This window comes from Polistes canadensis, unplaced genomic scaffold (assembly GCF_001313835.1).
Source record: "Polistes canadensis isolate GaletaPanama2010 unplaced genomic scaffold, ASM131383v1 scaffold_49, whole genome shotgun sequence".
NCBI classification, from domain to species: Eukaryota; Metazoa; Arthropoda; class Insecta; order Hymenoptera; family Vespidae; genus Polistes; species Polistes canadensis.
The window spans coordinates 1-13,818 of NW_014569596.1; the positions used below are offsets into that span (position 1 = coordinate 1).

At 31.9% G+C, this 13,818-nt stretch overlaps 1 protein-coding gene across 6 annotated transcripts in view; it reads right to left on the reverse strand.

Moving 5' to 3' along the window:
- Positions 1 to 7: 7 nt before the first annotated feature.
- LOC106785375 (ankyrin repeat and fibronectin type-III domain-containing protein 1) overlaps positions 8 to 13,818 on the reverse strand; it is an 89,486-nt gene continuing 75,675 nt past the window's right edge. For 2 of the 6 annotated variants that reach the window (XM_014745773.1, XM_014745772.1), the window contains exons 2-11: positions 11,229 to 11,369; positions 10,936 to 11,014; positions 9,155 to 9,258; positions 4,642 to 4,902; positions 4,176 to 4,478; positions 3,632 to 4,071; positions 3,147 to 3,526; positions 2,459 to 3,065; positions 1,655 to 2,371; positions 8 to 625 (exon numbers count right to left, since the gene is read on the reverse strand). In XM_014745773.1, the coding sequence (XP_014601259.1) occupies positions 290 to 625; positions 1,655 to 2,371; positions 2,459 to 3,065; positions 3,147 to 3,526; positions 3,632 to 4,071; positions 4,176 to 4,478; positions 4,642 to 4,902; positions 9,155 to 9,258; positions 10,936 to 11,014; positions 11,229 to 11,349 (3,348 nt within the window). In that variant the 5' untranslated portion in view covers positions 11,350 to 11,369 and the 3' untranslated portion in view covers positions 8 to 289. Of the gene's footprint in view, positions 626 to 1,254; positions 1,334 to 1,654; positions 2,372 to 2,458; positions 3,066 to 3,146; positions 3,527 to 3,631; positions 4,072 to 4,175; positions 4,479 to 4,641; positions 4,903 to 9,154; positions 9,259 to 10,935; positions 11,015 to 11,228; positions 11,370 to 11,919; positions 13,278 to 13,818 lie in introns of those variants that run through there. The other 4 variants (XM_014745770.1, XM_014745771.1, XR_001381516.1 and 1 more) reach the window with 3 other exon arrangements.

Sequence of the window (13,818 nt, forward strand, 5' to 3'; positions counted from 1 at the left end):
CTAAAGCTAGTTGACTTTATATGAAAAGAGAAAATCAAGTTTTATTCCTGATTATTTTAATACGCGTATAATAAATTATTTTCAATACTAATAGTAAAAGCAATCCTTTTAAAAACATCAAGTCCTATAAAATGAAACTTTCAATTTATAGGTCATATGATGATTTTCATTAGATCCACAATATGTGGCTTTACATTATCATTTTAATATTAATAGTTATCACTGTGTCATATTTTGTTAACTAAAGAGATTACACATGTGAATTTTAATATTTTTAATCAGATGTTTGTTATAAATAGGCTGTATGCTTGCTACTGTGTTCGAGAGCAGCAAGAACATCCTGTTTTTGTCTGACATACAAACGGCCCTTCTTCCACGGATTTTGTAGTTGAAGGGGTTTAAAATCATCTCTTAAACAACGTTCCCTCGCACCAATTACAGCAACTAGGCAAAAATTTGGTAATTCATCGACTGTGTAGATAGGCCCATCTTGACCCTTTAAGACTACTGCCATATTTAATTGCTTCACAACAAGATCCACAACTTCTCTTGCTGTGGTTCGTGGATTTACATGTAATTTTAAACTGGTACCAGAAGCCAAACCAGTTTCATAGGCCGCATAAACCTGTAACGATGAAAATATTTTCTTTTTTCAAATAAATTATAAGTAAAGAATCAAATTATATTATAATAGAGTCATATAGATATATATTTTTCTTGCAGCATTACTTTCAACATTATATACGTTTTTATAATGTGAGTCACTCAATGTTTACTTCATTTACATTGACTAAACATAAATTTTGTTATAAAAGCAATACGCAAAGTCTTGGCAAAATTCTTTGTATATACAACAATGTTTGTTATTATTTTATAATATCGATTTTACAAATACAAATTCCTAAAAAAGATTTTATCCTTTGAATATGTATCTGCAGCATTACAATAAAGCGCTAGATTATTCGCATAAAAATGCAATTTCGTAGTTTATATTCTGCTATAATAATGTATTAATACATATGTCGAAAAAAACAGGAAGCAATTACATAAGCGCTTAAATTACATTTTCAGATAAAAAGAAATAGCTGTAATGTATAATGTGTGAGCTAAACGATGCTGCTGAATTCCGCTTCTGCCTTGAGATGATAAAGCAACAAACAGTAGATGTCTCATGCTATACTTATTAATACATTAATTAATTTTGTAGAAGCAAGACTGCACAAAGTAATTAAATTTTGCGATGTAGCGGCTTACTTATGTATCTGCTACATTGGTTTGCACTAGAAGACCAAGTGAGCTGTTTTTAACTATAATCGGGTTAGACTTGCGTCCCCTATAAGGAAAAACAATATTTAAATGCACTGTTGCATGTCTAAAAGAGAAGCTTCCGACTGAAGTTTCAATTAAGCAATAGTATCCTATACGAAGCTTTTTTAAATCTAAATCTAAAGAATTATTATATTTATTTTCCATGTGCAACATAAAATCGCTTACTTTTACTATAGAAATTAACGATAATTATTTTTATACTACCTTTGGTAAAACAATGTGTTTTTTATTTGTAATTATATACTAGATGTAACTATAAGCTACTTAACTATAAGCTCTTTTACTTTTAGTACCCATATAAAAATTAAATATTATAATTTGTTACCTGAAGAATACCAGGTAGTGGTGCTGGCATCATTGTTGCTTCATCCTTTTCTTCTTCCGATTGATTATCTCCTACTGAAGCAGCCATAGTTGTTATACTAGCGTTGGATTTAGTCGTTTTGACTTTTATATGTCCTGGTTTTAAGCATACACTTGAATTCGGCGTTGAATATTCATCGCTGCTTAGGGAATGAAGACTGTCGGAATTCGTGTTACTAACACTGAGAAGACTCGTGTTGGTGTTGGTCATAGCTGTTGATACGCTTAAAAGCGATCCACCATAGAGAATCGGTTTTATATTAAGTAATGGACTGGTACTTGCCGACGCAGAAGTGATGGTGGCCGAACGATTTCTAGGGCTATGTTTGTATTTGGTAAGTAATAAAGTGTCCTCAGATTTCGAAGGTGGAAGTCGTACATTTGTAGGTACGGATGATATTTGAGGTTCTGACTTAGTTGAAACGTGACTACACTTGCACACGTATTGACCACTAGGTAATTGTTGTTCACTTTTGCTGAATTCCGTTGTAAGTAAATTGGAAGAAGAATTCGTAACATTTGGACCTGGCCAACTTCCACGTCCTGGACTCGATTTCACGAGTTTAGGATCACGAGGTGGCAACTGAAGTAGACTTCTTTTTAAACTATTGCTGTTGCTTTTATTTCTGTCTAAACCTAATAGATGTTTCATAGATATACCAACAGTCTGTGATGTACCCTAAACATAAATCGAATAGAATATTATAATTCTATCTTCTACAAATTTACCTTTTAATATTTATTATAATTTAATTATAAGACTTACGCTTTGTTGTCCGGATCCACGGTCTCTTGCAAAAGTGATGACGTCGATAAGCCATCTAGCACCCTTCCATACTGTGTTTACTTGAGACTGTATATCTTGTAATCTCGCAAGTTTATCTTTTGCTACACTTAGTTCTAAAGAGCTAAAAGCTTCCCTATGATTATGCTGAGCTTGTGCGGTGTCTAATTCCAATATACAGCTTAGTCTTGAATATCGATTAATTACATCCTTTTGGTATGTATTTAAGTGAACCATTTCGAATACTTGAATAGGTAAAGATAGTAAGTCTCCTCTTTGTAAGAGAATTTCTCTAGTTCCAGGTACGCAACAAGCTGTTTCTGCAGGAGGTACGGCAATTAGGAATGATACATCGTGCGTGAGATCGATTACTTCGGCATCGTAAAGTCGATATAATAAAGAATCCTCTGGACTAATTTCCATATAATTAAATAGACGACGTGCCGTTGCGGAAACCAAATCGACGAATAATTTTTGCTGTTCTGTACCCTGACATTCATTTGTTACATTTTCTTTCTCCTCAGAATCTTTGACAGAATTATCTGACGCATAAATACGAGTTATCCTTTTCAGATAATCCCATTCTTCCCTAAATAAACATATATTATATTCATTAAAATCTCTCTCATACATTTGCAGGATGTATTATAAAACAAACTTGATTACTTACGCAGATACATGAGAGTTGTCACGTATTTTACAATGTGGTAAGACGTTAGGTGATTTAGCCGGTACAACCACTTGTATAAGATCCACACTACTTTGCATTTTCAAATAACCAAGGTATAAACCCTTTGATAATTTGATACTACTGACTTGGTGATATGTCATTTGTTCTTGTATACTGGCCATCAAAATATCCGCCACGTTGCTGTCTTCATGAGTTATTATTTTTTTAGTTACTTTACTCAAAGGAAGCCACCTACTATTTAAGACTGACACGAGTTTTGGTGATTTTACATAATTCACTGTCGAAAATACAAGGGTTCCTTGAATGTCTCTGATCGGTTTATGATATAACTGTCCAAGATCTTGCGTACACAATGCGGCCTGAAGATAATTAAATTGCGAATAGATTGGTCAAATTCTTTAATAAACAAAAAAAAAAAAAGAAAAAAGGAAACGAAAATGAAAACATTTCTAATTTAAACGAACCTGCATTTGTGCAGCAGCCTGGAGCAATTTTATCCTAAAATGATTGGTCGAACTGCTGTGACTTTTTTCCATATCTTGGCGTAGAGTCTTGACGTCGTCCCACGTGCACGCGACTTTCATGAGCCAGTGAAAATCGTTATAGATAGAACTAGGATAGGTTTCATCGACCTCGATTACAGGTAAAAAGTCTTCATTGGTTACGAGCACCTTATCCTCATGATAAAGCAAACAAGCAAGGAATACGCCACGCCGCAAATTTTTTTGAAACTTGCTAGTAGCGGTGAAGAGTTGTTTTATCGTCGTTTTCTTCTTATGATTGCGTCTTTGTACTGCTGGTGTCTCGTGTGTGTATTCCGGACGTCTGATATCGGTAAAGAGGGTGTTCAATTGTTCTAAACGTCCTGCAAATCTTGGTACCCTGCCATCAATGTCTCTCCAACCTTTACAAACATAAATTCACATTTACGAATTTTTCGTTTAAAAAAACTAATAATACATATGTTATTTTTCTTTTGCAGAAATAAATTAATGCGATAAAACTTACTACTAGGAGTTACATGAGCAGGAGTCGAATTTCTAAATCTGCTATAGCCTTTTAAATTTCCAGCAGCCGCACGAAAATAATATTTTTGTCCTTGAACGAGTCCGTCGATACGACATTCCCTTTGCTTCATATCCAAAACCTCTCTATCCCCACATATCGTAGAAAAATCCTCTTTGAGACTCCATTGAACCTTGAATTTCGTACAAATTGGAGAATCATGTGAATCTGGTTCTTGAAATCTGACTGTCACGGAGGTCGTTCCGGTAACATCGATTGCGACCATGAAAGGCATGTCAGGTGGTCCTGTTATGATGAATAAATCATGTTTGCATCGTTCTAATATTTTTTTTTTTTTTTTTAAAGTAACGAATACAAAATATAATTACAATTTTTGTTTAAATTTATTGAAAATTCTTAAAGCTATCGATAAATATAAAATTTAATAAAAAAAAAAAGAAAAACGTACTTGCTTGATCAAAACCTAGTAACATTTTTCTGAGTGCTCGAGCTCTCCTCTCCCAGAGGGCCAGTTGCTTGTCCTCAGTGCTACCTCCGCATCCTGTAAGATTATTATGCTGCGTCGAGAAACTGGCTCTGTGGCTGCTTGGTGGTTCCAAAAGAGTGCTCCCACCGCTGCCGGAAGTGCTGCCACCGAGTTCTTGGACTCTGTGTTCTGCTTCCAACAGTAACGACGCCAAATGACTGCCCAAGGACTCCGGTGACTTGACTATAAATAAATATACAGTATTGTTATAAATGATAAGTAAGAAATACTCTTTCCTTTTCTGACCCGATACGTTACATTTTATGATACACTTTTCGTAACAGATATTAGTATTCTTTGAGAGGACAAGCATGAAGGAAAAAAATAATGAACACAATTGATTATATATATATTGAATAGATATTTTTAACTGATACTTTTTTTAATGGCAGTTAAGTGGAAAGATGAATTATGTTCTCTTTAAAAGGGAAACATTAAGGTTCAATGTCAGAGATTTTGATGCCAGCATGAATCATGAACGGATATTATACGAACTACGGATTCCTCGAAGATGAGGGACGGTGAATTTAACGCGTCGTTCTGTTATCGCGAATATATCTACAGTCTGGTACACGTGAGAGCAATACGGAAATAATGAGCAGGTATATAGTATGCGACTTAGGTGGGGATCGTAATATTCAAGGACGTTCACTAATGACAATAGAATCACAAGGTCCATTTACCGCTTCTCCGTTTACTATGGTCACGTTGTCATATTTGTTCACGACCAAAAATGAAAGTATCATTTGGAATATTAAAAAATATGGATAGTAATCTAATAATAAATAGTTACGCGTTTGAAAGAGTATTTTTTTAATAATCATATTTAACGACAAATACACAAGACTCGATAAGTGTATATATATATATATATTTGAGACAATTTTTTATATTATATACTTATTACATCTCGAAACTTTTCTGAAATAATTCCAATGTTCTATAAAAGTTTTAATTATCCTACCAATTAATAAAACATCCAATTATCGGGCGATCTTTATCTTGAAATCAAACAAAAAAAGGAATAAAAGAGATCGTTTCTAATATAATAATATAATTTCTATTTTTTTTTTTCACCATCGTTCCTATTATATTTAACTATATTTAGAATTTTGAAAATTAGTAGAAAATATAGTGATCGTTTACAATTAGTAATAGTAGAATAAACGGGTTTTTATTTATGTGGAGAATTTGTAAATATATAATATTAATTTGTAAATCGATAATATATTATATATGCAATGCATTCTTCAATTATGCTGTTGGATTAAAATTTGTGTTAATTACTTATTATTCGTTATTAATGCGATACTTCATCGTGGTAACAATGGAATTACCCATATAAGAGCATCCAGAGGACAGGAATGTTATTATAGCGGCTTTTAAAATATTAGTATCATATGAGATGGGACATTAAGTAGACAATTAAACGCCTTTGATTTAAAATATTAGTTATTACCACTATTACTACTATTATTGTTATTACTATTACTATTACTATTACTATTATTATTACTATTACTATTACACCGTATGCTATTACAAGAACCAAAGAGAATTTTATAATTTTGATATGAAAAACACATGGTTACACGCGAAATACATATTATTTCGGTACGAAGTCATTATGGATAATTAATAGAATTTCTCTGTTTGGATTGGCAGTACACGGAAGGAACTTTATAATTCGTTAATCGAATTTTAGTTCGTGTCCCTGCATTGTAGTGTACATTTGTTAAGTTTTGTATAACATTTTGAATTAAAATTGTAACTTGATTGCTCTCTACTGTGTTAATACATTTAATAAAAATATATTTTCCGTTTCTTTTTTTCGTAAATCCAAATGCAAAATTAATACTTATACTTTTATTCTGTATTTCCTTTTTTTTTTTTTTTTTTCATGATTTTTCAAGACAAATTTTAAATTACAACGATATGTAAATAATAATTAGTTGAGTTTAATTAAACAATGACGTTTCGTGGGTAAGGATGAACACGTTTTAAATGTAAATTTTACTGGGGATTATCATAGCTGCAATCTATACGTCACTATAATATACGCACGTACATCAGATATATTATACACATATATATATATATATGTGTATTACGTACTAGGTGAGCAATATAAATCTACGAACTATAACGCGCTCGATCTCGGCGAACGGGAGATTCCATTATAACACGCCGACTAATAAACGTTATAAGAGAGCACGATTCCATCTCATTGATCTAACCAAAATGGTATAGGAATAAAAATAAAAAAAAAAAATGAAAGTACTTGCCGTGGTAGTTTTTAGTCCTTAAGACGATAAATTGTGATAATAATAATTTCATATTTTTACGAGTACGATGGTGAAATTAAGAACGAAAAAAGAAATAACAGTTCGTTTATAGATCATTTCTATTCTCATAAAATGATAGGGAGAGGTAATATTTTTACTTATTTCGATTTCGTAACTGTAAAAATAATCATAAAAATTGTTCACGATATTTTAAAAAGTACAATACTTGAACGCCCGCGCGTAACAATATTAAAAAAGAAATAAAAAGTAAATCGTAATGTAATTTGTTTCATTTCGTAATATTAGTTACGTATGAGTTATGTTGTAGGTATACGTAATAGAAACACGTTGTCGTATACTATCAATGTTTTAGCATACCAACGGGATTTCTAATTACAAGAACGACGAGATTACGGTGCAAAGATCGGCTTCATTTAGGATCAATGAAGCGACGAAACTGATTATTGTCAATTTTACGGCGTTATCGTGCCTGAGAATCGAATCGATAGAAAATTGTACTATATCGTAGCACTTCTCGTGTTTACGATACGTTTCCCCATTGTTGCACTTTGTTACCTGGTAATACGACGGGGTAAGGTGTACTGAATGTTTTATTTTTAGATTTTTATTATCAAATCGTGTAGCTAATTGCAGTAACCATTTAATGAACATTTAAGGATTAATTAAGAACTTCAAATAAATAGTTTAAATATGTAGATATTTGTGTTACAGTACTTTTGAGATTATGTTATAAAGAATAAGAGATTAATGTTGAAAATAAAAAAAAAAAGAAAGGTCTAAAGTATGTCAAGAAAATAAAATAAGATACGAAATTCTGGAATAGCTTCGAATAAATGAAGATCACGTTGCTAATTTATTTTACAGTACGTACACCTGACTATTCATCAGAAGAGATTGACTATTCTTCTTGCCTGAAATCGTACATCTCCTTGTCTCGTTACCTTTCTTACGCAATTTCATAGTAAAAGTTTCTTGTCTCGCGTTTAACGATACGTAGTTATACACTTTTGTATCGGTTTTCTCAGATATATTGTTTATTCGTATATTTACGGTAGTTATATTATATTTTTTTTTTTTCACGATAATAATATAAAACAAAGATTGTTATCTTAGAGATTATTCTTTAATAATATAACTATCAATTTTCTCTCTAATTTAGTAATTAATAATTTTCTTTTATTTTATATAATTTTTACTTATTATTATTTTGAATCGAAGAAAGCGAACAACATTGTAATCGTGTTTTTATGTCTTTTTTTGATTTTTATAGGTGAATCCAGATCAAAGGAATTATTATTTGATCGTTCTATAAACTCAACTATAGTTTAAAAAAGTTTTTCACGCAGAAAGATTGGAATCGGAATCGATATCGAAAAAGAGAAATAAAAGGAAAAGAGAAAAATGGGAAAGAGAATAAGTGAGAGAGAGAGAGAGAGAGAGAGAGAGAGAATAGTACGTGTAGAAAAAGACAACCAAAGCAAAGATCGTTTATAGCAACGATAGAAGGAAAAAATGTCTCTAGTCGCAACGTACAGTTTGGATTCAAACGTTTAATACATTTCTTTTCATGCATTTTTGTTTTATTTTACTTTCTTCTCTCTCTCTCTCTCTCTCTCTTTCTCTTTCTCTCTTTTATTTTTACGTCATCGTCCTCGTCGCAGCTCGATATCTCTTGCAACCATTTTTATTGCCAGTCACGAAATTTTAATTGAAAAACTGTATCGTATTTTGTTAGTCCATTTTTTCTCTTTTCCATCCTTTTGAAATTTGTCAAACAACACAAAATACGAGCGCAATTGTAACATCGCGAGCCTCATTGACGTATTTTTTTAATTCCCCCCTTTGACTTTATTTTACTTGTTTTTTTAAATAAATTTTGTCCAATTTTTTTCACACAGAATACATATTCGTATTGATTAAAGTTATAATTTATACAATTGCTAATTGATTTTATTGTCTTTGTTGTTTTTTTTTTTATTTGACAAATCTTGTATCATATGTTCTACGATAATCCAGAAAAGTTCATTCCCAGAACGGATGCGTTCTACGAGTCGGTGAATAACGCGAACTCGTTTCGAAGCAGTAACCACGTGGAAAATGACGTTCTGATTGATTTTAGTTCTACTTACATTGGTTGCCTTCCTGAGCACCGAACGTGACCAACATTTTTGCCAACGGTCTGTTATTACTGAGTACTGCGACATCCAATGGTGATAAACCGTCGCTGTTTACACTGGAAGTATAAAAAAAAAAAACATAATGAATGAAAATGAAAATAGAAATACTCCTCCTCCTATGAAACATGAAAAACAAATATCACTATTTAATATCCTCTTTAATCTATTCTCTTACAAAAAATATAATATCACATGTATTTTTCTATCAACGCAGTAATAATAATAATAATAATGATATAAAATCGACATTTCACCCTCTATTTAGAGATTTCTATATAATTACGTATAAATAATTATTATTAATCATGTACACACACACACACAAAATTTCTTTAGAATTATTAGACAATTCAAGAAGAAATATCATTATTTCATAATTAAAACGTACACACAACAGAGTATAAGGTATTTAGAACATAGACCTGTAAGTTCTCGAGATCGATAAGGATACGCTCTTCGTATCATTCACCAATGACAGTAATTAGATCTTTTGATCGTTTGATCAGGTGCAGTGTAAGTGTTCTATAGAATATCCGCAGTATCTGTTAGAAGCGTGCTTACTCACTTGCATACTCTCACATGGACATGTTCCTAGTCGATTCAGTGCAAACGATAATCCGTTTACTATACACATACACGCTATCCATTTATATACACACAGACACTAACTATCATCGTTCTTTGTCTGTGTCATAGAGAGAATTCAACGAAAGTGAATTGCATTCAGGTGCGAGAGAGCGAGACGATTGCTTTGCCAGGAAATAGGCAAGATCGGTGAATTTCAAATTAGAATGGATTTCTAGTAGATTTATACAACCGAGGAAAGCTTTCACGACGTTTCGTTCGCCAATTTTGATGAAAGAAGAAGAAGAAGAAAAAAAAAAAGAGAGAAAAACAAGACGATTGCAAAAGTATTAGGACAATTAACTCATTACTCAGGACACGTTTGATCCTGTTAAATTAAATTATATCAAAATTTGCATCTCTCGTGTGAAAGTTCTGTCATAATGTATAATTATTTTTATTTTAATGACTTTCGATCAGAACTCGTTTAATTTATTAAAATGTTAATCTAAATGTTAAAGAACAACAATAAAAGATTTTGTATTGAAACGTTAAATGTTGGTCAGTATTTTGTAAAGAAATTTTTTGTTTGTATCTATCCCATATGGTACGGACAGCTACCAACAAGGAGTTGAAATTGTTCGATCCTTCGACACAATATCAAAGTTAAAATCTTTTTCGATATAGAAAATGGCAAAGTTTTTATAAATACTCTGTTAAAAATCTTCTCTTTTATAAACCTATTCCCTTTCTCTCTGTTTTTTTTTTTTTTTTTCTTTCTTGGAAACATTCCAACCAAACAGAAAATTACTTTTGAGAAACTCGCAGTCTAAGTGAAGCAACGTATCGTTGACAAATAATGTTATCGGTTTTCTGTCCTGTTCGTTCGAAAGTTCATCTCATATGTTATGTATTAACTTTCGATACGAAGCGAATAATGTTTACGGAATAATATTTTTGTATTTCAATTTTTTGTTAATGCGATGGTGTTACGTTTTTTTATATTAAGAAAAAGAACAACTTACAATATTTTAACGACAATTATGTTTTTTTTTCTCTCTCTTTATTATATGCGATAATAAGTGCATCATGTTTATTATTGATCGTTATTATTCGTAAATATTTTTTGTACGATGAAGCTAATATGAAAATTGTATAAATTTTCTGACCTGTTCACATCCACATCGGTCGATTCCAAAATAGTTCTGGCTTTGTCCAAATGACCATGTTCGACGGCTGCGAAAAGAGCTGCAAATCAAATCAAAAATGTTATTATAGACAAAGACATGAATAATAAATAATTAAATGCTATGTTTGATAATATATATTTTTAAGATACGTAATTTGTCCAGATAAAACTTCATAGGGATGGGATAAACATTGAAATAATAAATACATCAATGAGAAAAAAGATCAGTCTTACGTTTGAAAGATATAAAGAAAAAATTTGTAAATAATATACCATGCAAATGTATGTTGAGGGATTGTGCCGAGAGAGGATTAATGTGAATCGACGATAGATTATTTGAATGTTGTTGCTGTGGCTGTTGCTTCTTTTTTCCAAACCCTTCCAAGAACTCCATCCCTTGTAGCGATTGCAGTTCTATGTAAATAGAAATAAAGAAAAAAAAAAAGAAGAACAAAAATGAATAATTAAAGAAGACAAACAAATAGAACTTAAGACGAAGAATAAACGAAGAAAAAAAAAAAAAGGAAGAAAATAATATTCAAAGTTGCGAATCTCTGTGAAAAGATGAACAAGCAAAACAAAATGTCAACTAATTGTAAATCCATTAATATTAAAACGATCTAATTCTTCTTCATAAAATATAATAATCAAAAAATTATTTATTTCATAAGATAATAAGATATTTTCACGTTGGTTTTTCTCTTTTTTTGGAAATAAAAATAAACAAAACAATAAAGAATGAATACAAATTTTCAACGAGAATGATTTTTCATTGATCGAGATACGTGTATTTTTGATAAATATTTCAAAAATCTGTACTTATATAAAATATTATTTGAAAGAACAAAGAGAGTTTCGCGAGTGTTCATATTGCCTTTCGTGGAAATCGATTTTACGTGAGAAAGCAATTAAACGATGGTAACATATAGCTATTAATGAAAAGCTTTCGTGTGGTCTAGCGTACTTGATCCGGAAGTGGTCGTGACGAGAACTCGATCCTGCCCGATCGATTCTAGATCCTTTGATTCCTTTCCAAGTTTCTTTTTATTGGCGGACATCTTGCTACGAAAGCTTCCACCACGAGCATTTGTCCAAAAATTAGTCAAATTATCGACAGTCCGATTTTTGCATGATTTAGTCGAGCAAACACTTTCCGTGCTACTATCAACCGACGATACAAATTCACTAAGATATTTATGCCTTAATCTCGGCGAACTATTAATTTCGCTTTCGGAATAAAAATTCGTCCTTGGCCGTTCGTTTCTTTTATCTCCGGGACTTTTATCTTTATCGAAGCTTCTTTCCTCTTTCATACTGAAACTCCTAACATACTTGAGATCAGATTTGCAAGAAAGTAACGACATAGAAAATCTTTGCTGTTGCTGCTGCTGTTCCTCCTCCTCATCCTCATCCTCCTTCTGGAAATTAGTTTTTTCGATTACACGTTCGAAACATTTTCCACGTGTTACATATTCCTCGTTTTTCAAATTGGTTTCTACAGAAGCAAAGCTCGAATCAAGGGAACTGTCCAAAGAGAACATCGGATTTTCGTAACCGCATTCGTCACTTTCCATCTTTCCCTTAACCTTAGATTTCTCATCGTTATTCTTTTTTCTTCTATCATCGGCTATTACTTTTCGACAAAAAATACGTACGACCTTTGGCGATTTCGTTTCTTCCTCGATCATTCTCCTCTCGCAAGATTTTTCTACAAATTTTCGATTTTTCACGTTTATCTTATCCCCGAGAGAAAGCTTTTTCTCAAAATCCTTCGTAATACCGCAAGATTCTACTACACCGATCGACGAATTAGTTTCTGACAACGTACGACTATCTTCCTGACAAATGTCTTCGTACTTTTTCGTACCTTTTTTATTACAAATCGACTTCTCTTTCTTTTCGTTATTTTTCAAATGAATCCTTGGCGATTCTTGTTGCTGCTGTTGTTGTTGTATTTTATTAGTATCCTTCGAAGAAAACGATCGCGTCGTTTTACAATAATCTTTCGAAGACATTGGGGAAAGTTCGATACCCGAGGTAAACTTGAATGCCGCACGATTTCGAATCTTCGATATTAATTTAACCGAAGCACGAAATGATCTTGATCTTTTTAACGTCGACATCTTGCCGTCGTTGGTTGTTGATCGTCTCGACAATAATTCCATTTTTGGACTGGACCTGGACGCGCTTTTACGAAATTTCATCTGGAATATTTCTGTTCTATCGAATTATCTCGTTAATTCGATTTGTTTCTTTTCGTTTGTAGAAATGATATAATAATAATAATAATAATAATAATAATAGTAATAATGATGACGATGATATTTTTATCATTGGTGTTAAAAATAAAAAGGTTCCAATTGCTTGGTTTTTTTCTTTTTTCTTCTTTTTTTTCTTTTTTTTTTTTCCGACAATTCTTTGAGAAACTGACGAACACAGGACGATATTCTTTGGCTTGATAAAACTGGAAAAAAGAAAAAGCGAGAGGTAGACTTTTGTGAAAAGTCTTGTCGTTCTGCGACACCATGAAGCTTTTATCTCGGAGAACACGAAGGATGTGTCTCGCGAAAACCTGAGGTAAACCTTCGAAAGAGTTTTCTTTAAAGCCCGTTTTAAGAAATGATTTTATTTCTGGATTTTGTACATATCTACGGTTGTATACCGTGAACATTCTTGTCCTTTCTATTTACTGAGATCATAAAGGTTTCGTTTAAAAAAAGAAACAAACTTGCTTAACAAAAAAAAAAAAAAAAAAAAAAAAAAAAAAAAATGAATCTTTATGCAAAGTAAACGGAACGTTACGATTTTTTTTGTTTCTTTTATACTTTTCTCTCGGATCGTTTCTTTTTCTACAAAACCCATT